Genomic DNA, 25,634 nt, shown 5'->3' on the forward strand with positions numbered 1-25,634 from the left:
CCTAGCACAACACGGCCATCATGTCGGACGACGATGACTTTATGCAAGCATCGGATGAGGAGAAGTATGTACAGATTGCCACACGTCTATGCCGAACGGAGGTGCTGATACTTCTGTAGCTACGATTTTGAGTACGAAGACGATGAGGATGGGGAGGAGGGCGGTGATGTTGACGTCGAGAACAAATACTACAATGCCAAACAGATGAAGGTCGAGGAGCCGGAGGCAGCAATTGAGGAATTTCTCGGTGTGCCAGCACTAGAACCGGAGAAGGGTGACTGGGGTTTCAAGGGGCTGAAGCAAGCGATCAAGCTGGAGTTCAAGCTGGGAAGATATAGCAAGGTCAGCATATCGAGCATGGATTGAGGGTGAGGCGAGATACTGATGTACAGCAGGCTGTCGAGCACTACAATGAGCTCCTCACCTACGTCAAGTCGGCCGTCACCCGCAACTACTCCGAGAAGTCAATCAACAACATGCTGGACTTCATCGAGAAGAATGCCGAGGATGAGGCCGCAAATACATGTATGGAGCAGTTCTACTCCAAGACTCTAGAGTCATTCCAGGCCACCAATAATGAGCGGTTATGGCTGTCGACAAACACAAAGCTGGCGAGGCTGTATCTGGCGGCGAAAGACTACCCTCGACTTACAGCCAAGGCACGTGAGCTGCATAAGGCTTGCCAGCGCGAGGACGGCAGCGACGATCCGAGCAAAGGCACATACTCAATGGAGGCATATGCATTGGAGATTCAGATGTATGCCGATACGAGGAACAACAAGCGTCTGAAGGTATGACGAACACGATCGCTGAACATAATCCACGGTGCTGATTATACTTTAGGGCCTGTACGAGAAGGCTTTGAGTGTCCGATCGGCAGTGCCGCATCCCAAGATCATGGGTGTGATCCGAGAATGCGGTGGCAAGATGTACATGAGCGAAGGTATGCAAGGGACACGTGATCATGCAGCAATGCCAGACTAACAACCACCCCCAGAGAACTGGAAGCAAGCCCAAAGCGACTTCTTCGAGTCATTCCGGAACTACGACGAAGCCGGCTCGCTCCAACGAATCCAAGTACTTAAATATCTGGTTCTCACCACCATGCTCATGGGCTCTGACATCAACCCCTTCGACTCACAAGAAACCAAACCCTACAAGAACGACCCTCGCATTGCCGCAATGACGGAGCTGGTCGACGCCTACCAACGAGACGACATTACGCAATACGAGAAGGTCCTGAAACTCAACCAAGACCTCCTGGCAGACCCTTTCATCGCAGAGAACATCGACGAAGTCACACGCAACATGCGCACCAAAGCCGTCGTCAAACTGGTAGCACCCTACACGCGCTTCCGCCTTGACTTTATCGCCAAACGCCTATCCATTTCCATAGCAGAAGTACAAGATATTGTCGGCTTCCTCGTCATGGACAAGAAACTCCGTGGTCGCATCAACCAAGAAGCCGGGACCGTGGAGATCGAGAGCCGAGCGGATCAAGATCGGATGCACGCCGTGGCTGACTGGACGAAGGCGATCAATTCGCTTGCTTCGTTTGTGTTGAACGAAGGTGAAGGCTTCAAGAGTGATGATGCCGGGCTGGGCGGCGGTGGTGGGCCGGGAGGACCCATACCGAATTTCGCCTCTCTTGGGACCGATACCCTGGGTGCCTCGTCGCAGCGTGGGAAGCGGAAGCCTGGGGTTCGGGGGGCTGGGAAATGAATGCGCTGCTGGGTCTCCATGATTTACGCTTCTTTGTAAGACGACGAAGTGGTTTACTGCTGACTGAGGGGTGTTGCACATCCTGCAAGCCCGTCAGACGGGACTGCCCCTACTACCTCCACTGGGAACAATTTAGGCGATGGGATGGCAGTGGCTGGCGCTAGAAGGTCTATTTGGAAGCGCGACGACCAGACATTTGCTTCGGCAGCTGCAGGAAGGAGATTCCCGTCTTCACTTCTCTTGCGCAATACTCAACGCCCGACACCAACAGCCAACGACGACAGCAAGTCAGAGAACCAGAAGGAGAGCACTGACGAGGCGCTCACATACTGTCGCACCGGGCTCCTGTGTCTCGCGCAAGGCTTGAGTGTTCCCTACGATTCGGACAACCTCGGCGGGCTTGGGTGGGATGGGCATGGGTTCCTGTGTCACTGTGCTGAGTCGCACAAGGGCGCGAGTGAGCGCCAAATGAAATTTGCGCAGGAGTCGGAGCAGCCGCAAGCACACACGGACAGGCATTAATTGTTGCAAGCGAAATGCTTGGACTGTATGATGTTTCCTTTGATACCCCGTTCGAGCAGTAGTATAGCATGGCGTAGCGTATAGCCAGAACAGTCTAGCAAGCTTTTAGTAATGCCTTACATAGCTTTTGACAGGAGACATGGGATGATGGGACGGAAGAATTTTCGCCATCGGCCTGCCAGGCCCGTATCCTTGAAACACATCTCCCTATCGTCAGCTGTACAGGCTGGAGCGTCCTAATTTACGTATCTCCGCACCATCTCCAGAGCCATGGCATAGATCATAGATACCGTGGCTCCTTCGGCTAGGCACCGCCGTCACCCGGCATCCGACAAAATAGCTCGAAAGTAGTCTCGTCGTCGATCCCGGTCACCAGCTTCATCATTCGTCGCCTAGCGCGCTAGCTGGAGTGGTGGATGCCACAAGCGAGAAGAGGCGATCCTTGTCAAACCACACTGTCGGGTTCCAGAGCACTGGGTCATCAGATCCCGGCTCTGCAGGGCTTGGGGAGATCTTGTTGGCTGCGTCGACCGGCGCAGATGCAGCTGTTTTGCGATAGATCGCAAGACTGACGACGGTCTATCCTGGTGGTGTTGACCCTTGTAGGGCGCTACGTCTTTTCATTCCAAATGCCTGTCAATTTCGCCTGCAGCTTCGCTTGCGAGTAGTGCTTGTCTTGCTCTCTTCACGAAGGAGGTTGCGCTAAGGATGTGTATTTGAGTTTGGGCTTTCCGTTTTTGACAGTTCGTCGGGTCCATATCTGCCTCTACTCGGACTGCTACTGGGCTGCTACTGCTGCCTCGCCCACACCGGTGCGGGCGTTTCAGCTTCTGTTCGCCACGATCGGGACCCGAGATCTCGTGGGATGTGATGTAGGGGTTTGACGCAATTCATTTACGCAGTTTGGCTTTTTGGGGATTTCGGGAACTCTAATCCCACTCTTTGGCTTTGCTGTTCCTCTCGCCTCGAGGCTACCATGATGCTTCGACTATGTTACTGCGCTACGACATGAGTTTTGCACAGCGAGTGGCGGCTCTTTGTAGCTTGCTTGATTGCTTGCTTCGTGCTCTACCACTCCACCCAACAGGCACACGATTGGGAGATGGGTCCCTAGCTAGTTTACGTATGGTGGCTTGAAGGACTATTGACATGGCCCGAATCCCCCGGCATCCTTGTTCGCGTCCTACATGCGGCTCATGCCTTGATCGTCCATTGTGCATGGGGCTTCTGTAAGTGCATGCGAGGAATACCAGTCGTTCTCCAGCGTTGAAGCTGTTCCGATCTAAGCTCTACAGTGGGATGATCAAATAGACATTCTGATACATGGTCCAGGCTATCACGGTCCCTGCCCTGTCTCTCGTTTCTGCTTGATTCGTGACTCTCCGCCCTACGTTTGAGATCACATACTCTCCGATCCATTGACATGCGCATTTGCCCGCATTGCCGCCGCCGGGATTATGTGGTAGTGCAGCTTTGCGGCTTGTGGTTAGATCTGGCAAGGATACCATCGTGATCTGATCGTTTGTGTCAGTCGACAACTCGTGCCGTGAGGCGTGCTCTTTGTACTGCACAAGACGCCATCGTTTGTACCTGGCATGGACTATCCTTCATTGCCGAAGCGATCCATTAGTAGGACCCGCTTTATGCTACTCTGACGCTCTCACACACCTGCCCTGCTGAGTATCCCAAGGTGTGGGTATTTTGAGGCTTTATGAGATAGAAACCGCAAGCTTGGGATAGCGGCAAAGGGAACGTACAGTCGCATGGGGGCGTGTTCGTTGCCGTGGGATTTTTGGTATATGTTGTCGGTCGAAGGTACCCAGCACCCCGGTCCGTACTTGCGTCTCTGTCACGCTGCACTCCCTGAGGTTACTCTACAGCAAGGAACAACAGCCCTTTGTTTCGGCCTGCCTGCACTCTGCCACTGCTCCACGATCCGTGGCTCCGAACAGAGTAGGCTTGTCGGCTGCATGGTTACTCGTGTCTTGCCTTTGCCTTTGCCTTTGCTTCCTCCTTCGACATTGCTGCTGCGTGTCATCTGGTTTATGGAATTGTGTTCCATGGTTACATACTCAACGTGATACCCTACCTGCTTCGACTGTCGACTTGAGCTTCTTGCTGCTGCTTGTACGAGGTCAATAGTACATGCAGCGGCCGACGCAGAGGGGTGTCATTTGAAGGATACGAGAGGTGTCGCAAAGGCTGAAGTGCGATCCTTCAGCATTCCAGTGTTTGCCTTCTTCGCCTCAGACGAACTCCACCACCATCGCCATCTAGGCCTCGACTCCAGCTCAACTTCTCACACCTCAAGGGCGAGAGCAGACGCGACCCGCGACAGACGCTGACAGCAAAGCAAATATCATTCGACTTCCCTGAGCGATTGGATCGACAGTGGCCCCGCTTAGTCTGCTCTAGCTTGGATTCACTAGCCCGGATTGTACTGAACAAGATGAACCACCAACCTGTCGCTACCGCACCAAGCTACTATCATCAACACCTGTACGCTCCACAGCTTGCCCATGGACACTATCATGACCCCGCGTACACTTCCGTGGGCTATCGACCTTTGCAGCTGCCAACCCAGCAAGTGCAGCAGCAACAATACGCCGAACAACAGCATCAACAGCAACAGCTTTCACTAGCGGCGGCAGGGTACCATCACCATCCCGCCTATCAAGCTCAGGCACAGCAGCATAGTCAAGGACAAGTATTGCCAGTTCGCACGCGACAGCAGGCTCGTCAGCAACAACAAGTAATGGCCTACCAGGAGCAGACGCCTGAAGAGCTTGCCGAGTTGCAAAAGCTCAGCAATGAATACCAGCCGGAGACCATAGTCAGTGAACTCTGATCACGATGAATGACTTTGTAAGTGAGGTTGAGTGCTGACTTTTGTGGTCATCAGGGACCGCTCGTGGGCCAACGCGAGCCATGCACGAAGATCGCCACAGAGTACGCCACGGCTGACCCTGTCTATCAAGCGAAGACAGCTGTAAGTTGAAACATCCTATTTCATTCTCAACAATGACAGCTGACACTGTCTAGGCACTACCACAAAAGTACTCACACTACCGTACTGTACGTGGCGATGGACGATGCGGGTGGCGAGGTAGACTGTTCATGGCCACTCACCCCGTAGAGGACCACACTAACAAGCATCAGCAATCGCGTTCGGCTGGATCGAAACCCTCATCCACCATGGAGATACCAACCGCTTCTACGAGGAAGAAGCTCGACTTCGATCCATGTACAACATCCTTGAGGCCGCGGGCTGGAACGCACTGCTTTACGAAGACTTTGCAGATGAGGCTTTTGATCTGTTGAGAGAAGTGGCTAATGGTATGCACAACGACACAGCTGGAGATGTGCTCGTCGCAGCTTTCAACGATGAGATGAGACAGAACTATATCATCACCTACGTTCGGGTATGACATGCAATGAGTTTTCATGATCTCCTCGTACTAACACTTTCTTAGATGCTGGCGGCTGCCTGGATGAAGACGCGACCTGGCGAGTATGCACCATTCGTGCTTGACAAGACGGTCGATCAATACTGCGACGACTCGATCCTGCCAATGGACAGCGAGATCGAGAACGTAAGCTTGAGTGCACTGAAAGATGTCCTCCTGTCACCCGCTGGCATGGCCCTGGAAGTGCTCTACCTGGACCGTACAGAAGGCGGAGAGGTGAACATGCATCGCTTCGACCCTGTGAATCCTCGTGACGGTGTAGCAATCGGAACGATCAGACTCCTATACCGCCCTGGTCACTACGACATTCTCTACAAAGCCGAGGACCTCCCTTACGTGGTGGAGCCGATTACGTACCTCAACTTCGGCAGTCAGCCACACCAAGAACACGTCTTCGCAATCAACCCTGGCATGGACTACATGATGAACATGCCTGGCGCATCCCTTATCAACCCGCATCAGCATTGGCTCTCTTACTCGAGCTACGACAGCGGGGTGTCAGACTTCTTCACCGCTCCCAACCCACAGCAGCATTGCATCCAAACTACACCAAACCCAGCTCCTGTGCCCACACCTGCACCTGTCGTTGCCTCTCAGCAGCAAATTCAGCCTATAAACATCTACATGCCACAAGCTGAACCACAGCTTATGCCACCCCCACTTGAGCTGTCGCAGGAGCTCGCCATACGCAGTCTACCACAGCCGCCTACGATTACCTCTGGCTATCAGCAACAACTCACGGGCCCGTTCAGACCATCAGCGTGGCAGTTCGAGGAAGGCCTCGCGCAAGCAGCTTCGCAGCGGCCATTCCAGACTTCCATCTTCAAGAAGTGAGTGCAATGCAGGGCCATTCGGTGACACGATCGCTAATCTTGACCAGCTCTCCATGGAACACGGCACATTTCCGCAACCCCGACTTCCAACCGGAAGAGTGGCGACCGGACGACGAGTATGTGGTGATCACTAAACCACTGCGACACAAAACCAGCGGGTGACCAACGACCCTGCAACAGAATGCACCCGCCTGACCTTTCACATGCACGGCTCGCATATACCTGCAGCACCGCGTTGTGAATGAGGCGGGGCTACGGCAAGAGTCACACGAACTGAAGGCCTTATGCATTAGCTTACTTCCATCCCTTCCACCGCACCACACAACTTGCCGCAACCTCACGCAGCCACACGCCAGTGCCCATGCCCGCGTACTTCCCAGGCTTGCAGTCCGCTCCTTCACCCAGCTGACGGATAATGACGGCTCACGAACCAAAGACTTATTCACCTCAGGGTAACCTTGAAGCAAGCAAAGTCAACTTATTCCTGCCAACATACTTATATTATCGCTTATCTCGAAATTATCAGATAGCACTCTAGTAATCAGATAAAGTGGGGGGATAGGGCGAGGAGTCATCACATAGATAGATGGACCAGACATGGGGTATGCTATTAGCGAAGGCGATGGTGGTGTTATGGTGGAGAGAGAGAGTGGCCTTGACGGCCCAGGACGAAATTTCGGTAGTCTGGCGTATAGTGTAACCTTTTTAGCGGCAATATAGCTAGATGACAGATGTAACAAAACGTTCAAGCCAGAACATAGTCGCGAATGTGATGTATCTCCCACAGACAGAGTGAGCGAGCAGCTGTCGAGTCAAAGCAATGACTCAAGCACCACGTCAATCAAATAGCCAATCAAATGCATCAACCAAATTTAAGCTCCAGAACGGAGAGGCGAGAGAAAATCTTGGCAGATGAAGCACAGACCGCCTTCTCCCGCACCTCAAATTCTATCTACTCCGCTACTTGACGTCCTCGACATAGACAAGCTACTTGCCACAGCCTCAAAGTCATCACCCACGACATATTGCATCGACGAAAACTCGGCTCAGCGATACAGCAAATACATACGAATCCGTCAGTACCGCAATCATGGTAGGTTCTGCCCTGTGGGAAAGGAGATGGCGGTGGCGAAGATTGGCAAGGGCGAGCACACGAGCATGAGTTGAGGGTGGAGGGTGGTGGAGGGTGGTGATGCTCGTCTATGCTGTCGGAGGCAGTGGTGGGATATGGCAGAGGAGATAGTGTGCTAATACCCCATGCTCTCAGGTTCTCGCCGTCGACCTCTTGAACCCTACCCCTCAGGCTGAGGCCCGCAAGCACAAGCTGAAGGTATGTTCATCCCCTTCACAAACCACCCCCGCCCCCAAAACTCACCTCGCCATATACTGACATAATACCCGATGTATAGACCCTCGTCCCCGGCCCCCGATCCTTCTTCATGGACGTCAAGTGTCCCGGCTGCTTCACCATCACCACCGTCTTCTCCCACGCCCAAACCGTCGTCGTCTGCGCCGGCTGCTCGCAGGTTCTGTGCCAGCCTACGGGTGGTAAGGCGCGGTTGACTGAGGGCTGCTCGTTCCGGAGAAAGTAGATGCTTCTCCTACGTATTGAGTGATGGAGATGAGGAGATATGGAAGAGGCACGCAAGCAGGCATGCATGCACGGATATGACGACATGCATGTATGATGTGAGACCACATCTACTCTGCCAGCCAAGTGCTGCGTAGATGGAGTGGTCAGAAATTGGGGTTGTGCTGTTGAATCTCTGGAAGGAGTTTGGTGGGTGCATTGTGGAGGTGAGATGTGGCATATTCTGGCGAGCCTTTGCTTGCAGAGCGGACGCTTTTCTTAGTTCGTCATCTGCATCGGGGTGAGGATCCGGTATACCCTTCATCGAGGAATCCTACCCTTGCGTGGTTCCTTACGTGTACTTAGCGGCCCCGAAATGGAAAAGCAAAAAACTCATCATTGCCCTCATACCCCTACCATCGTCACGTGATATGCATCTGTCTCCTCCAACTTGCTGTCTTCTGAGGCTTGCGTTGGACCCTCTTACTTCTTTCTCGGCTTCACTCAATTCATGAATGTCGGCGGAACAGCTGGGATGGATAAAATGTATGTACACGTATATTACATCAAGCATAGGACAGCGACGGCCGAAGCCAGAAACACGACTACACCATCCGCTCCATGGCTACTGTAAGAGGAAGACGCAGACTTCTTATGTCCGCCTGTCGCAGCAGCAGCAGCAGGCGTGACCGATACACCCGTCCCTGGAGTCGGCGGAGGCGTCATACTCGGGATCCTCGACAACGGCACCGTCTTCGTCCCTCCAACCACCAAACCGTCAGGGCCATCACTAATCACAGTCCCATATAACATCATCGCTGGACCTCCAGGATAAAGCGTAGTACCATCCACGATCACGAAATCCGCTCCTTCGGGTTCGATTGCCGTGTAGATCTCGCCTGATATAGTAACCAGAGCCTCGAGAGCGGATGAGGTTGGTATGGGTGTTGGTGGGATCGTTTTCGTGCCGCCGATTACTAGGCCATTGGGACGCTGGCTTATTATTGTGCTGTCGATTGTTGCTACTGGACCGCCGGGGGAGAGTGTCGTGCCATCGAGGAGGACGTACGCTTCTCCGGGTGGTTCTATGGCTGTGAGGACTTGGTTTCCGAAGGTGAGGAGGGCTTCGTAGCCTAGGGGTGCTGTTTGGATGGCGGAGAAGGGGATGGTTTGGGTGCCGGCTAGCACTAGCCCGGATGGCCCGTCCGAGACGAGTACGTTATGAATTGTGGCTGCTGGGCCGCCCGGATGGAGTGTGGTGCCATCTATGACTACTCCTGAAGAGCCATCGCTTAGCTCGCTTGCTGTGTAGACTTGGCCATTGAGAGTGACGAGAGCTTCTTGAGCTGTGCCTGGCGTTTGGAAGGAGGTAAATGGTATTGTTTGTGTTCCTCCAAGGACCAAGCCGGCACTACCAAGCGAGATGACCGTGCCGTCGATCGTGGCGGCGGCTCCTCCTGCGCGTAGTGTCGTGCCGTCGATGACGATCTCTGATGGAGAGCCGCCGACTTCTGTGGCTGTGAAGGTCTCCCCACCAAGGGTGATAAGAGCCTGTGGTGCTGCTGTAGCTGGGCCATTGAGCGGCACTGTCTGCGAGCCGTCGACTACCAAGAAAGGCGAGCCTACGTTGTCAGAGCCTGCGCTTAATGTCACACCCGCAAAGGTAGCCACACCATTACTTCCAAGAGTTACGGTGGAGGAGCCGTCCACGATGAGCGTCTGACTGCTACCCGGTACTTGCTCGAGAGTCAGGGTTTTATCATCAGCTATCACTGTCCCCAAGACAGTTGCACCGCCGGCCGAACTTCCGGCTGTAGGAATGGCATATGTACTCGCTGGCTGCTTGTTGCTGCCGCCAACTAGAACAGAGCCACTTGCAACATAGACAGGTGTGCCACTAATCGTTGTCGTCTGACCCGATGTCAGGGTCTGCCCGTTGATAATAATGCCGCTTGGGTCTGAAGGGTCGGCCAAGATGGTCTGACCTGCCACAGTGGCAATTACACCCGAGTTAACGCCATTGTTTGCAGACGTAGGTTGTACTGTGGCCACGGTGCTTCCGGTACCGATGATTGCTCCGCCCGACGTTGGAGCACTGACCACTTGCCCGCCGAGTGTTGTTGTTGCGCCCGGTTTCAAAGTAAATGTAGTCCCGCCATTGGCAACAACCACTCCAGAAGAGTCTGCGGACTGTGTAGGTAGGACAGTGAAAGCAGATGAGCCAACCGTCACCACGGAAGCTTGACCATTGTTCGTATTTCCAGCGCCGGAGTTTCCAGGTGGTACTGTCTTGGCAGCACTGCCACCACTACCGATAACGACACCACCACCAGACGACTGCGCACTGACAGCCTGTCCGCCAATGCTAGTGGTCTGGCCTGGTGTCAGCGTGGCGCTGGAACCTCCCGCGGCGACCACGATTGCAGTAGAACCTTCGGAGTTCGAGGTCGGTGCCATGATGAACGTTCCTGAATTCACGGTCGCCACGACGCTTCCCCCTCCAGAGTCGTTGAATCCACTTCCTTCTGAGCTGTCTCCACTAGAGCCATCATTCGAGCCACCATTGTTCGTGCCGCCGCCGTTGCTTGAGCCTGAGCCTGAGCCTTGCGTGGTAGCCGCACCTCCGTCATTACTATTACCGCCCATGGCTTGACTCTGTGCGGTGGACTGATTCTCAATGACTGAGATGATGATGCCGCCTGGGTCAGCTGAAGAGATCTCGGCGCCCGGCGACGCATTCTGCGAAGGGTCGCTACTTGCGCCATTGCTCGAAATACCGGATGCTTTGTTTGCCGATCCATTAGGGACGGACCCAGCATTACTTTGTGCGGACGATACTCCGTCTCCAATCTTTGAACTTGGGTTCGACCCTCCATTTCCAGAGGATTGGTCGTTCCCATCCGCTTGTCGAGTAGAAGAAGATGGAGCACTGCCACCTTGTGGTTGTCCACCGGTAGATGAGCCCTGAGTATCGCTTTGAACCGGCGGCGTAGTCTTAGTTGGACCCGGCGTGGTAGCAGCCGGCGAGTTTGGCGTCTGAGCTGGCGAGGCAGTAATGGTCAATGTGTTCGATTGGCCAGGGGCAGTAGGCGCTGCTTCAGACGATGCTGGCTGTAGAGCTCTGGGCGGACTATGCAACACATCAGTGCTGTCATAAGTGTTTGGTTCCTCGAACTTACTCCCAAAGTCCATCTAAGCCAAGCTCACATTGCGACCAAAGAGGATCCAGATCCCTCATCTCAGGAGGGACAGCCAGTACCGGTTGGAACAGACTGGCAGATATATAGTCAGCAGTACGCTGATGAAGACGGACTTCGCAATCACCCTCACCTTTCGTATATGACATAGCTGGATTGCCTACACATAACAGGCGCAACCACTCCGTTGAGTTTGTTGGGATATTGGAGCTCGCCCATGTTTCCACTGCCAGCGCAATCTGGCATGGCGAGATATGCGCTTGCTGGAATGGGAGAGTTCAGGTCGGCAAAGTTGAAAGAGTAGGCGTAGTCGAAAAGATCGTAATTGTAGCTGGATACGCTGTAGACATCTGAAGATGCGACCGGCAAGAGACCGCCAGCATACGTCGCCCCCAGGCGGCCACAAGTGTTGGTGGCAAAAGCTGTCTGGTAGGAGAGGTAAGCTCGGTTCTCGTAGAAGGTAAATCCATCAGAGACTACGAAACGGCCTATCAAGGTATGTTAGTGTGTTGTGTACAGTCGATGCATAGCTGGCTCTTGCCCGAATCTGCCACCTTTGTGGCGTTGGTCGGAAAATAAGCGCATACGGCAGGTGCGATACCGTTGGTAGTCGTAGAGGCTCCGGGAGTGGTAGCACCGAAAGGACAAATCGTGGGGGCCCCTGGGGCTGGGGCACACATATCCCTGCTATAGTTCGTTGTTACAGGAAAGTACCTATGGGCGGACAGAAGTCAGAAGGAGCGGATATGCCAAGTAGGAATACACGGCTTGCGCCCAGTGATCTCTTACATGAGCTGTACAACCCCACCAACGATGGTGCATGCACCACAATAGTCTTGCGTTGCACCAGCACCAGTGACTGTGCAGACCGGATGGTCAAGAGTGCTCCATCCAGTTACAAACTCGCTTTGCATCGAGATGCAAGCCGACTGACCTATGCTGCAACTAGGTGCTGGTAGGACAACGGTACTGGGAACATATAGCGTGGTGAAGATGGGTGACTCGCCAGTCGATGTGATGTCGCCTACGATGCGAGCTTTCCCGTCGCAGAGTGTCGTGATGGACGCACTGTACTCTGTTGCCCAGACAGTCGTATTCGGGACAGCTGTGTAGACGACAGAGCCGTTCTCGAATCCAAAATTGAACCATTCGGCATTGCAAGCCGAGTAGTAACTTGAGCCTGGACATATGATTAGTGAAATTGCCAGCTTTTGTCATAGAGTATTCACTGACTATTGCCCACAGCTGGTACCATCCAAGGGGAGAAAATGGTGCTAGTTATCGGTCCAGTCTCATTGGTTGGGCCGACGCTCGTGCCTAGAGTACCGCCATCTGTGGCATTAGACCCTCCAAACCCTTGGGATGGCATAGTGTATCCTGCTGGGATCGATCCTGTCGAGTTGCTATTGCCTGGAGTTGAGATTGTGACGCTGGCAGTCTGGTTGGAGTATGCTCCGTCACCAGAATACAGTAGTGAGGCTACCCCAGAGTACGATGTACTACTCGCCTCTACCGTGCTGACATTGCCGGCAGTACTTGAGACATAAGACCTGTATATCGCCGTGACACTGCCAACGAAAGAAGCGTTGCCGACGGTGCTCGAAGATGCCTCTCGGACTGTAGTGTGCTGCGATGAGCTCGGTACTGTTGGGAAATTCATGGTTGCGTTCGGTGCAATGTCCGAGCTGGCAGAGCTGATTGTAGTTGAGACATTAATGACTGAATGATACGTGTTGATTGTCGAGGCTGGCCCGCCGGAGCTTCCGTTATTGACAGAGGACGTGCTAGACTCTACGGAAGAGGCTTCGGCTCCGGAATTGAGACCAAGGCCGGACAGTATATAAGCACCTAAACCTGCAGATGCCATACCTGCGAGACTCGATGAGCTTGTGCCATGTCCAGACAAGACCGTGGTGTAGCTGGACTGAGACTCAGACGTGCTGTTTGCTGACGAGGGTGTTGTCGTCGGCAACGAAAAGAAGGCAGACGACGAACTCGTGCGGGTAGTCGTGGCTGACAGTGATGGACGTTGGTATGTAGCGTTATTTGTGGCTGAGCTCGAGACTGCATTGACAGGTCAATATAATCATAGCCGGCGCCTTGGAAGATCCAACCTACGATCTATGGTTGCAGCTGTAGTAAGATCTGCCAGGATTAAGAAGGGAACACAGATCAGTAGCGACAGTGACATCTTGCCAATCAAGACCACGCTTTGGAGCAAGCTATACCGCAGGAACGGGACGACACAAAGACAAAAGAAACACAGTGATTAATGGCAAAAAAGTTCCTGGACGTGGTATTTATAGCCAACTCTTCAAAGATGTCGCGAGTGCTGAAGCATGTTGGTCTCTCAGCTCGTACCAGCAGATCTTCTTTCAGCGGACCACAATAATAGGCTCGCTGTGTCATCACAGGGTGGGTGCTGGCCCAGATGTGAGCGATTGAAGCGCAGTGGCTTCGGTACATGAAGCCGACTAGTCCACTGCTGACAGGTGCATGCAGGTACGCGGATCCTCTGCATGGACACAAGCTGATGAGCCAGAATTGACGATCAATGCATGCTTGGTGCTCGGAGTCCCGTGATAACCTCCACGGTGCGTCAAAGTATCGACTTCATATCTGCCATTGAACTGCTCCTATTGACAGCGTCCGTAGGGTCAATACCGCGATGAGAATCTCAGGATCTTACAAGAAGCGGATCATGGCAGGTCACGCCGCGAGCAGACGCGATTAGTGACGACCACGACCAGCAGTATTGGCACTTTTCAGGATTTGTGTCTCACGTCCGTGATCAGAGTCAGAGCTGCGCAGTCTCGAGCGATCTTGCAAGCGTTATATTACCACGTCTCCTGGGCATCAAATGAGAGCTTCCAAACGAGGCCCAGAGAGCATGGAATATACTCTATCGGCGTCTGGAGCACACTAGCCCACGAGGTCCATGTCAGCGTTCGCAGATGGCTCGTCAGGAGCAGTAAGCACTATCGAGGAATAACAAGCGTGTTGCATAGTTCGACAAGGGTGCCATTGGCCGAATCAGGTATGGTCGTTAAACATTATCTGAATAGATGATAAGCGTCCCTTGATTTCCTGGGCTCAAGCGGTATAGTTGTGAATGAGGATGCACTTGGTATAGCGTTGTACGATCTAGCCGAGTAACCAGATTACGCTGGAAGCAGGGATGGTTGTGGGAGAGGAAAGAGGCCAGGAATTGGCGAAGCTGAAGAACTGAAGGATTCGGGACGCGGCCACATCCGAAGAGCCGCAGCAGGCAGGGAGAACCAATCGCCACGCCCTGACAACACTTCAGATCTGTCTCACACTGCTCGATGGCCAATTCGTGCGCCCCATGTCCACGCCATACGACTCGCAGAGTACTTCGCAGTCGTCGCGGAAAAGCTCGTTTCAGTCAGACGATGGCCTGCTTCGCACTGGAGGCAACTCTCGCTTAAGGCCCGAGGATGCCATATATGGACCATCGCCTCCTCGACATCGGCCTCGTCAAAGCAGCCCTCTTGGCAGGAGCGATACTGTGACCACTGCTACGGCGCCAATAAATGACAGCCGCAGACGTCGTGACAGACGTAGAGGCCGAAGCAGTAGCCGACGTAAGGCCGGGCCATGGAAGAAGCTGCTTTGGGTGAAGCAGAACTATCCTGACAACTACACTGACGAGGACACCTTCTTGGATCATCTACAATGGAATCCTAGACTACGGCCATATGAGTTCTGGCCTTTGGTTGCCGACAGCACGATCATAGTACAGCATGTTTGCTCAGTTGTGATATTTGTATGCTGTTTCACTGGCATTTTCCAAGCACGAGTCAGCCCGCAGACGGTTGTTGGCTGGGCCACTGTCGGTACAGTAGCGGGATGGATCTTTCGTGATCTGTGGCAGAGCCAGGATACGTCAGAAGTGACCGACACCAGCAAGAATGTACCTGACAATGAGGAGGCTGAAGTTGCATCAACAGCGTCGAGCATAGGCTCTGCTCCATCGTCTGCTATAATACCTCCCGAATTGAGTACCTTCGTCAATGATCAGTACTCAAATGGTGGAGGCACACTATACGGCACTCTCTCGAGGATGCACTCGCGAGACCCTAGCGCTGTCTCGCTCGGTGCATACAGCGCTTCCGCCATCCCGAACAGCGACGTTGACATGATGTCAAACACTGTTACTACAGTACGTGCAAGCTATATTCCGCCATATCAAGGCAAGCCTTCGTCATTCTCGCCGCGCATGCAGGAGCGTCTCACGACTGCCAAATCAGCCCTTCTCATCTACTGCAGTCTTCTAGGCTTATCGCCTATACTGAGATCCCTCACCAAATCGACTTCGTCCGACAGTATTTGGGCTTTGAGCAGCTGGCTCATGATACTCAATGTCTTCACCTTCGATTATGGAGCTGGTCCAGAAGCGAAATTTCCTGCCTCTCTGTCCACGAATGCAGCACTGATGGCTAGTACTGTGCTTGCTTCTCGTCTGCCAACCACTACGCACGTATTTAGCTTGACACTCTTCTCTATAGAAGTCTTTGGCCTGTTCCCTGTCTTCCGCCGTCATTTGCGACATCACAGCTGGACTGGTCATCTATGTCTTACAACATTCCTCGTTGTCATGGCTGGGGCAGGATTGAGCATGACAATCAGTGGAGGCGGCTGGGGCTTTGGGATGTTCGGGGTCGTGCTTGGTGGAGTTGTCACCGGTCTGAGCATGGGCATGACCAGCTGGTGGCTGATCGGGCTGCAGCGATACAAGAACGAGATTCGCGGACCTTGGGATCCAGCTAAACCCGTCATCAGACGAGGTTGGGACTGAGCTTGAGCCGCACTTCATTTTGAAACAATATACTACCATGAACTACGACAATGATGTCTCGTACAATGTCAAGAATTCCGCCTCAATGGATCGATATGCTCGTGCCCACGAACACAACAAGCACAGCCGCATATGCCGCCGTAGCACCAACAATATCCTTCACCTGCAAAACCGACCCATCAAGTGCATTCGCGCCGATGCCTAGTGGTGCAAGCAAGCCTCTAGCCAGGTATGCGATGATATTGAACAGCACGAGCGACGAAGCAAAAGCAAATACAAACACGCAGGTCACTATCAGGCTGTTCTTGGTTGAGGGGTGTAAAACCATGATGAGCATGGGGACTACCAACGCGGCGCCCATGCTTCCAGCGAAGATCAATTGGATGATGGTGCTCAGGGTGAAGTTGAGATATTCGGCCATGGCACCTCGTACCTTTTCCAGGGATTTAGGCGGTCGGGGAGTCAGGACTCCGACACGTTCGAATGGGACGGGCTCCGGTTCCAGTTCTACGGGCTTTGCTTCGATGTCGCCATCTCGCTGCGCTGGGAGGGGTGGCGAGGGCATCAGTGGTCGAAGGTTCATCTTTTCTAGGTTATCGACAGCTTCGGCTAGCGTCTGGACGTCAGCATTGGATATGGTGGTGGAGGGGACATGATTGCAATGACTACTGTACTCACAGTACCGGTGTAGCAACCCATGTAGCTTATCGTGAGCATCATCATCCATTGCATCTAGGCTCCCACTTTGCTGGACTGCTACCATGATGCGTGCCTCGAACCTTTCAACATTCTGCTGATGTAATTGCTTGAAATGCTTGATGGGTTGTAGATCGTCCTGTCCCTTGCCCTTGGCCTTGCGCCTCTGAAGAATTGTCAAGTATACTAGTGCATTCATCGATTTCGGCGTGCACGAGGATACCGAACACTGCAGTACTAGTGATCACTGGCGTTTCGAGCGATATACGAATCAACTGGTGGGTTTCTCAATTTCGTCTTTTGGGCTTGCAGATAGTACTGGGAGTTCCGTTTATACACGTTCTGCAAACAGAAGATGCTCGTTGCATTGACTTGAGGGATCCCTATTACAACGCGGCCTCAATGCACTGCCCCATGGCCCGCTGGTGGCGTTTATGCACCTAAGTTCCTGGGGAGAGCAAACCTAAGTACTACTGCAGCGACGTGCCTTCCACTCCCGACAAATCAATCGAAACATACGTGAACGAGCAGGAAGCCAAGAACTCCCTCATTGGAACGCGGCGAGAGTGTGAAGACGTAGTCGAGTTTGTAGAGAATACAGACTACTCATAGACCAATACAATACACGCAACCTCGCTCTCGATGGAATGCCATTCTCCATATCATGCTCGCCATATCCTACAAGTTGCCATCGCTATCGTTAATGCCAAAACGAAGTACTGTTCGCTAAATGCAAAAAAAAGGTCGACATACTCAAGCTTGCTTGCCTCCCTCCTCGTTTCCAATCGCATCATACTACTCATCGCGACTATCCTGATCGTCCAAAATCGCATCCTTCCCACCAACTCCTTGCGGACTGACAGCAGTGCCCTTGACAGCAGGTACGGGACTCAGCGCGGAGCGCTCAAGTTGAGGGCCGGCGCCGGAGCCGACGATGGCTTGTTTTGCGGTTTGAGTTGCGTCTGCTGTCTTTTGACCGGGGCTGTACGTAAAAGAAAATAGACTCATGTCAGCGCAACATGATCTTCATCTTCAGCGAAGGCCGCCAAGAGTGGATGCTCCGGACACACGATAAGTACCACCCTGCACACCACCCGCCTCAGCTGCAGGCCCATTACGGAAAGCCGAGTCGTGCTTATCGCCGTTGACGGCACCAGTGGTAGTCGAAGGCTTGATGATGTTGCCTGGGACTGGGAGGCCGCTGGCAGTCTGGCTGCTACTGCTAGTGGGGCGATTACGCTGGACATCGGGCGGCATGGACCTGCTCTTTGAAAGGGGTGAGATTTCAGGTTCGTCTGATGAGGTGGTGACGGAGGTTTGAGGGGGAGATAATAATGATGCATCGTTAAGAGCTGTTTGGCTGGGTTGCGATTGCGATTGTGGTGATTCCGCAATGGGTGCAGCGACTGGTCTACTCACGTCGGCTCCAGTGGCTGCAGTATCCTCGTCGAACTCGAAGGCTTCGGCTTCCTTCTCGTTGAAGTCCTGGCCCGGGTTGGCGGTCTCGTACTCCAGGACTTTGATGAAGCGGTAGAAGCCTACGGCGAGAAGGGAGCCCAGGATGGGGCCGAGCCAGTAGATCCAGTGGTAGTGGGTGAAAACGCGGAGGGCGACACAAGGGCCGAAACTACGTGCTGGGTTCAAGGAGCCTGTACTGATCAGTCATGTGGATGGAAGAAATGTTAGAGTAGTGGCAAAGACATACCTCCAGTGAAGTAAACGCCAGCCAACTCGCAAACGAACAAAGCCAGGCCGATACCAACAGGAGCCAAGAAAGTGCCTTTGTGCTTCTCAGCGGCCAGCATCAGGATCGTGAAGACCAGCATGGCAGTGAGGAACATCTCGATGAATAGTCCTTGTGCAATCGAAGTGTTGCCACCAAGGGTCGTGGAGACATTCATGGCGCCAGGATACAGACACAAGACAACGCCAGAAGCAGCCATGGATCCAAGAATCTGCGCAATGAAGACCAGACCAGCGCGGCCCCAGTTGACTGCTCCGATCAAAGCCAGGGCGAGCGTGACAGCGGGGTTGAAGAGACCTAGTAGGAGTCAGATCTCACTCGCCGCATAGATTGATATTGATTGGACCGACTCACCCCCAGTGATGCGGAAAAACACCCAGGCATTGACCGCCAAACTGAACCCAAAGGCAAGACTGATATACAGCAGAGTGGAAGCGTTAGGCGCCTGGCTCAGACCGCCTGCCCCTGATGCATTACCAGCGCCTTGATTGCCGACATCTTGGGCCGCGGCAGCAGTATTTGCAACCTGCGTGGCGGCGAAAGCGAAGAACAAGAAGAGAAATGTCCCAACGAATTCTCCCATCATGGCGATGCTGGAAGAACATGTCAGTGCGAGCCGATCAGTGTCATACGAACGTATTCAGCCTATTGCACTTACAAGTGGTTACGGAACTTGTTGGGCATGAAACCTATTCCAGGCAGGCGAAGCTCCTTGCGGCCCTTTTCGGGGTTGTGCTCGATACCCGGGAGTTCGACATGGGTGCGGATGAACGGGAGGTTGATGAGGCGGTCTGAGGGGGCGTTGACGTTCATGGTGGCGGTGAGGTGGGAAGTCCAGGTAGAAAGGTTAGGTTGGATCAGGACCAGAAACTGCTGCTCGAATGTACTATTCCGCACCGTGGATTTCGGAGGTCGTGTTCACAAGGTCGTCCAGTAGGCCAGACAGGTTATGCTGGGGTCCAAAACGAAGGCCTGTCAGGTCGGGCAGTAGTTTGTGGTCGAAGCCTTACTGAGGATGGTCGTAGATGGATATAATGTTTGGAGAGAGACTCAGACCGTGAGGTGTGGCAAGAGTGGAACCTTACACCATCAATATTTACGCTAGAGAAGTCGCAAGAGCAGGCGACGCACTCGAGCAAAGAGTGGAGAAGAGAAGAGAAGAAAGTGCTTGGTCAGAGGCAAGGCAAGTCAAAGTGAGGTGAGGTGGTGGATGACATTTTTTTGCCAGCCCCAGAAGCGGCAGCGACATGCCGTCTTTTTGGGGGAGAGCTTGAGGTAAGCTTTCCAGCTACTCTCACGGTGACGCAGGTCAATGTCCGTATCGCGCCTTGCCTGAGGTGGGTTTGCATGGCGTGAAAAGCGCGTGAGCTACCGTTTGATCGGAAAGGTTAAGCTGGCTCACTCCTCTCGCTACGCAGTGACCATCGGGGGATCGTAGCTCCCGGTGCAGATCTGCGCATCATCCCACTGCCTTGGGAGCGAGCACCTGAACATTTTCTGCAGGCGCCACTGGGTATTCGGCATGCCGCACACGCAATGTAACAGAGCTGGAGACGGAGTGTAGGTGCCGGGGCATGGATGTCGATTCGTACCAGCACGCCAGCTTGCGTATGTCTCGCTAGCTCTAGCTCTAGCTCTAGAACTTCATGTCTGGTCGCTGGGTGGCTAGAGACTTTTTTGCTTGCCCGCTATGCCACTTCCAACCTCGAAGGTGATCATATTCATGTCGTCAACGGCGTCAAGAAAGCATATTCCTAATCTGTTAATGAAATATGGATCCTAACACATAACACATCGTGTGTTCGTACTGCAGTATAAGTACCTACTCGACCGGGACATGGCCGAGCGGCGTGCCTCCCCGATACTTTTTGTTCACGTTCCCAGCGTGACCCGACCGCCGTGCAACAACCACAGGGCTCCACTGATCTACTGTAGCAGCACAGCCGTCTGCCTAAGAGATAGCGTCCACTGGCGGTCATGCAAACGAGACAGGATACCATGCTCTTCGCGATACTACACAATCGACGTCCCGAACTTTGGCGGTCGTCGTGATCAAGAAGAGGCGACAAGCCCATCCTCACACAGAGCTGCATCACGCGTCATGTCTCAGCCTCAGGCACGCAGCAATGCGTTGCTGTCATCATCACGTTGGAGCTCGAGCATGAGCAAATATCACCGATCTTAATTCTCGACCAAGGAAGGAGGCGTGGCATGAGGCGCAAGGCTAGCTCGAAGGCACAGGATATGTATTTGGCTGCATCTCAACATCAAGCGATTCTTGGCGAATAGCCTGCCATATCGTACGTGCCTCGTAGTGCCTGTCATCCAGATGCTCCGATAAGCAGCAGTCATTGACCATGATTACATGCTCCCTCGGGGCAGGCCAGTGTGTTTCGCGAGCGTGGCCGGACTTTGGTCTCCTGACTATTCGATGTTGCCAACATGTGTCAATGGCGTTATCTTGCTAGCCAATGGTGCTTCTAAGTGCTCAATTGAATCTGCCATATTCATGACTTCTTCTACAGCCGTATATGCTGACAGTGCTTCAGTGTCACGTGCTTCATGTAGATCTACCCGAGGCTGAGGAGCACAGCCGATTTGTGGCTTGACTTCCAAAGGTTTGGCTCGATTAGGTTGTTAGCAGAGCAGAGGGGCAATAAGGTTATCGTGCGCATACCGCATCAACAATCCTCCCATTCAGTGGTGAAAGTGCTCCCTGTGTACTCCGTCTCACCCTTCACGTTGTTGGTTGCTTGACCGGGCGGGTCCGTGGCTAATTCACAGTGGCATCATCTCCGCAGGCAGGCTATTTCATGCAGACATCATCGAGCGCATGACCCTGCAAGCCCGCATGTGTGTCTCCGACCCAGTCTAGCCCGCTTCAGGTAGACATCGACATCGACATCAACCACTCTTTACCCATATCCTCTTCCCTTCTCATGCGACGATAGCGACAACGCGGCAAGACGTCGCAGCAGCACATCTCGTGCCTCTTACATTTCCAACCATGCGGCCCCTACGCTTCCTCCTCACCTTACTCACCCTCGTCTTCGCCTTCTTCTGCCTTCTCTTCTTCGGTCCGTGGCGGGATCACGACGAGCAGGAACAGCTTCAGCAACGCGGTAGTATTGGAGCACTCTTCACATGGCGGACACCTTCATCGCTCTTTCCCCCTTCCGCCATCATTAGTCTGACGGACGACAACTCTACTTTCTTCTTGGCGCGGCCGGCTGCCTTCGGACCCTTACTTCCGGCCAAGAGCCGGAGTGGGCAGCTGTGGGTGGGTAGTGGGTTTGGTGATGATCACTTGGGGCATGGTGGACCCGGCGCAGGCGCTGAGGGGGAGTTAGGGTGTAGTGATATTCCGGAGTGGCATGATGGGAATTATCATGCTGGTAGAGGGAGACTGGGCGATTTCAAGACTGCGACCGTCAAGGTGAAGTATAACGAGGCCGGCAAGAGCAAGAGGAGCATTGTTGTGGAGGCCGAAGTAGATGAGGATGTAGTGGAGGGCGAGGCTGAAGGTGATGACGGCACGGACGACCATCTTCATCATCCACTTCCTGCTTCGGGTGGTGTGAAGTCGAATGGGCGACCAGCAGGCAGCACGAAGAAACCTACGCATGCTGATATACAGTCTTTGCAAGAGACAGCGGAGATCGCCGGCAAGGTGGTGCTGCTCAGTCGAGGAGGATGTGGGTTCTTGGAGAAGGTGAAATGGGCGCAGAGACGTGGTGCTACAGCCCTCATCATCGGCGACGACATACGAGGAGGACCTTTGGTCACGATGTACGCTCGCGGGGACACTTCGAACGTGACAATACCTGCTCTTTTTACATCCCATATGACAGCGCACTTACTGTCTAGCCTCATACCATCTGGTGGGTTACTGGACGATCTCTCCGCTGAGGAGATCGCGAGACTCGGGTTGGCGCTTGGTGAAAAAGCAGATACTGGCAAGGCCAACAGGAAGTCTGCCGAGAAGCCGAACTTTACCACAACTTCAGCTGCGGTCAAAACGACCTCTACTGCCAAGTCCGCGCAGAAGGCTACCAAAGAGGGTGTAACAGAGGACGACGCCGAGGAGTTGGATCTAGAAGCACATGGTGCAGGTTGGATCCACTCATGGTTTAGCGGTCGACGGGATGCTGGAGGTGATAGCAGACGGCCACCAACAAGTGGTAATCTAGGCTGGATACAGCAGAAAGATTTTGAAGATGATGGGGAAGATGGCGGTATGATTGGGAAGGTCGCCCCAACCTCCACAAGCGCCAAACCGTTGACCACGGAGAAGGCAACCCATGGTGGCGATGGCTTTAGGATTGGTGTTCAGGACTGGCGAGACCCTGATATGGTGGCTGAGGAGAAAGAGCGCCAGCAAGCTACTGCTTCTGCATCAGTCTCAAGCTCATCGACTATCGTGCAAAGTAGCCGAGCAGCGAAGCAAACAGGCTTCAAAGGTGGCAGCATCACTCCTGGCTCAGGAGAGTATGCCAAGACGCATCCGAAGGAGGCTCATGCTGAAGCAGCTGGCGAGCAGACTGAAAGCAAGACGCAAGACGACATGAAGCAAGGGTCTCACCAAGAGATGTCAGGCAACTGGTTCACGCGCCTATTCCAGGTTGAGCCCGAAGAGGAGTTCGATCCGACGCCCGAGGCTTCTAAGCCTAACGTACCGCCGCCCAAGACTGACGGCCTCCGGACCTATCACCAGATTGTTGATGGCATGTCACATCATGAGGGTTTATGGGTCACGCTGACACCGACTTCGATGTCCTCCTCTCCGTTCTTTGACACCCTTCTCGTTCTCGTTGTCTCACCACTTGTCACACTGACAGTAGTCTATGCCCTGCTACTACTCCGCTCTCGAATCCGGAGACGAAGATGGCGGGCACCAAAGTCAGTAGTCGAGCGCCTCCCAGTACGTACTTACCAGACTATGCCAAGCACGACGACAAGTAGTACCTCCCCTGCTTCTTCAGTGGCATCTTCACCAGTCACGGCCACGACACCTCTACTGCCAAGCAGTGCAAGGCCGATTAATGGGCGCCGAGCACGATCACGGACTGCATCCGAGGTCCCGATCCAACCTAGCTCCTCTGTCTCAAGTGAGCTTGCTCCACCATCGCTGGAGCAGATCGAAGAGAAACGTGCTGCTGGACTAGCTGAGTGGCGGAGAAGGTACGGTGGCAAGCAGCGCGAGTGCGTGGTCTGTCTCGAGGAGTATGTGGATGGTGTCAGCCGGGTCATGAGTCTGCCTTGCGGGCATGAGTTCCATGCTGAGTGCATGTAAGTCTTCCTCCCTCGCCACACCACCCATACCTACAAAACATGCATCTTGAGTAGTTCAACTGACATGACTCGAACAGAACGCCTTGGCTAACCACCCGTCGCCGCACCTGCCCAATCTGCAAAGGTGACGTCGTGCGCTCCCTCGCTCGAGCAAGCGGCACCGCGGCTCTCGGGTCCTCAGCTTCATCGCCTCTGACTCTTCCACCACAACAGTATCGCGATGACCCTGAGGATGAGGCGGCAGATGTGCAGGAGCAGGCTGCTGTGGCGAGGAATGATGATCCGGCTGCTGCGAGACCGATTAGTCGGGAGGATGAGGCGTTTGAGGATCTGGAGAGGGGGGTTGGGGGTGAGGGGAGGCAGTGATGCTGTTGTTTTGGTCGATGTGCGAGTCTCGGGCCGGCATTGGGAGGGGTGGGAGGGAATGGCGATGTGGTGGCTGTACGTACGTACATTGATGTGGCATGATACCCCTTATTTCCTTTGGCTTCCACATACGACTTCGTGCCTCCTCCATTCCCTGAGGACTCAGAGTGGCCAGCTCATTGAAATGGCGAAAGAGTGTAGGGCACATAGGTATAGAGATACGGTCATCTTGTTCCTCACAAGGGCTTGCGAAAGAGTTGCGATACTGACATGTAACAGAGGTGCTTGGCTCAGAAATCGCCCAAACAAAAGTCTACTTTGCGTTGTCCTCCACGGCTCCTATATTGGCATGAGGACAACCTCGTGCCCATCATTTATACGGTGTAGGGAGGGCCTTTGCTGAAACGTCAAGCACATACACTACTCTCGTAGCGTTCCAGCATTGTTTTTCAACAGCTTATACATTGCAACATAGAAAGGCTCGGTCTTGATCACGAGAAACCCAGGTGACATGACTACAGACGGTGTTCGACCCCTGAGTCCAATTACTGGCGAGGATCGGCTCCTCAACCTACCAGTCGAGATCCGACATACAATCTACAGCCTCTGCTGTTACTACCGTCAGATACCCATTGGAGAACGACCCCCACGATGTAGTTGTCCTATCCCAGGCGTATCCAGACGTCTCTGTCGGGACTTTTGCGACCATCAAACCCTAAGATCCATGTACTACGCCGATAATGTCTTTCGCGTGGAGCTGTATCGTCTCTCGCCCCTGGCACTTCGGGAGCCCGATCTGCATCTCTCTCCCACCATCGCTATGCTGGAGCGATGGACCAGATGGACGCTCGCGCTCGATACTTGTGCAACGAACTTGCGCAGGCTTATGATCTTGACGCCGGCATATACCTGTACCTTTGACTTGGCGGATAGAACGTTTCAACTGCGCTTGCGAGGGAGCCCCTTTAGTCATGTCCACAGTATTGGCAGAGCCAGACAAGCTATGATGGCTGGCCAAGACCATCTCGCGGCTGCGCTCGCGGCTGCGCTCGCGAGATTGCCACGTCAAAGTGTATTATCGGTGGCTGACCTTCACGGCCTTTTGCGGATGACGTTGGAGTTGGTGGTCATGTTATGCCATCGTCCATTGAATCGCTTGGGAGATGGTGACGATGTGGCACTAGGTCCAGGTGACACAGGGCGGCATCGACAGATGATTCTCGACGAGCCAACTGATCGAAGGACTCGCCCCTGTGCGCAAGTATGTGGCGACTTGCAGGGTCTACTACCTAGGACTTTGAATGCTTTTGAGTATCTGGACGACCTTTGTAGAGATAGTCGGGTTAGGTGAGCCATCGGCACACGAGCATGAAAGGCATGAGTTTGAGCGTCTCCTCCTGCAATCT

At 53.7% G+C, this 25,634-nt stretch overlaps 8 protein-coding genes across 8 annotated transcripts; 5 read left to right on the top strand and 3 right to left on the bottom strand.

The window, feature by feature from the left end:
- Positions 1 to 20: 20 nt before the first annotated feature.
- Positions 21 to 1,722, top strand: LTS14_006976 (uncharacterized protein; the record flags this gene model as incomplete). The annotated part of the gene is made up of 5 exons (XM_064839669.1): positions 21 to 64; positions 120 to 342; positions 396 to 791; positions 844 to 943; positions 998 to 1,722. The coding sequence occupies 5 exons, from the start codon at positions 21 to 23 to the stop codon at positions 1,720 to 1,722; spliced, it is 1,488 nt and encodes a 495-aa protein (XP_064692912.1).
- Positions 1,723 to 4,693: 2,971 nt separating this feature from the next.
- Positions 4,694 to 6,706, top strand: LTS14_006977 (uncharacterized protein; the record flags this gene model as incomplete). Its single annotated transcript, XM_064839670.1, has 6 exons — positions 4,694 to 5,077; positions 5,147 to 5,233; positions 5,287 to 5,350; positions 5,404 to 5,666; positions 5,718 to 6,541; positions 6,592 to 6,706. 6 exons carry the CDS (start codon positions 4,694 to 4,696, stop codon positions 6,704 to 6,706), a joined length of 1,737 nt encoding a protein of 578 aa, XP_064692913.1.
- Positions 6,707 to 7,634: 928 nt separating this feature from the next.
- rps27 (40S ribosomal protein S27) lies at positions 7,635 to 8,136 on the top strand (the record flags this gene model as incomplete). Its single annotated transcript, XM_064839671.1, has 3 exons — positions 7,635 to 7,637; positions 7,812 to 7,874; positions 7,954 to 8,136. 3 exons carry the CDS (start codon positions 7,635 to 7,637, stop codon positions 8,134 to 8,136), a joined length of 249 nt encoding a protein of 82 aa, XP_064692914.1.
- A 539-nt stretch (positions 8,137 to 8,675) lies between these two features.
- LTS14_006979 (uncharacterized protein) lies at positions 8,676 to 13,178 on the bottom strand (the record flags this gene model as incomplete). Its single annotated transcript, XM_064839672.1, has 6 exons — positions 8,676 to 11,244; positions 11,294 to 11,386; positions 11,445 to 11,799; positions 11,829 to 12,025; positions 12,101 to 12,491; positions 12,545 to 13,178. 6 exons carry the CDS (start codon positions 13,176 to 13,178, stop codon positions 8,676 to 8,678), a joined length of 4,239 nt encoding a protein of 1,412 aa, XP_064692915.1.
- A 1,479-nt stretch (positions 13,179 to 14,657) lies between these two features.
- Positions 14,658 to 16,130, top strand: GPI2 (glycosylphosphatidylinositol anchor biosynthesis; the record flags this gene model as incomplete). Its single annotated transcript, XM_064839673.1, has 1 exon — positions 14,658 to 16,130. One exon carries the CDS (start codon positions 14,658 to 14,660, stop codon positions 16,128 to 16,130), a length of 1,473 nt encoding a protein of 490 aa, XP_064692916.1.
- Positions 16,131 to 16,212: 82 nt separating this feature from the next.
- Positions 16,213 to 16,893, bottom strand: LTS14_006981 (uncharacterized protein; the record flags this gene model as incomplete). The annotated part of the gene is made up of 2 exons (XM_064839674.1): positions 16,213 to 16,739; positions 16,809 to 16,893. 2 exons carry the CDS (start codon positions 16,891 to 16,893, stop codon positions 16,213 to 16,215), a joined length of 612 nt encoding a protein of 203 aa, XP_064692917.1.
- A 728-nt stretch (positions 16,894 to 17,621) lies between these two features.
- On the bottom strand, positions 17,622 to 19,383 carry AQY1_2 (Aquaporin-1; the record flags this gene model as incomplete). The annotated part of the gene is made up of 5 exons (XM_064839675.1): positions 17,622 to 17,808; positions 17,893 to 18,475; positions 18,532 to 18,867; positions 18,925 to 19,163; positions 19,229 to 19,383. 5 exons carry the CDS (start codon positions 19,381 to 19,383, stop codon positions 17,622 to 17,624), a joined length of 1,500 nt encoding a protein of 499 aa, XP_064692918.1.
- Positions 19,384 to 21,577: 2,194 nt separating this feature from the next.
- On the top strand, positions 21,578 to 24,228 carry LTS14_006983 (uncharacterized protein; the record flags this gene model as incomplete). Its single annotated transcript, XM_064839676.1, has 2 exons — positions 21,578 to 23,859; positions 23,940 to 24,228. 2 exons carry the CDS (start codon positions 21,578 to 21,580, stop codon positions 24,226 to 24,228), a joined length of 2,571 nt encoding a protein of 856 aa, XP_064692919.1.
- Between the last annotated feature and the right edge of the window lie 1,406 nt (positions 24,229 to 25,634).

The sequence above is a fragment of the Recurvomyces mirabilis genome (genome assembly GCF_035927965.1).
Source record: "Recurvomyces mirabilis strain CCFEE 5264 chromosome Unknown scaffold_18, whole genome shotgun sequence".
NCBI lineage: Eukaryota > Fungi > Ascomycota > Dothideomycetes > Mycosphaerellales > Teratosphaeriaceae > Recurvomyces > Recurvomyces mirabilis.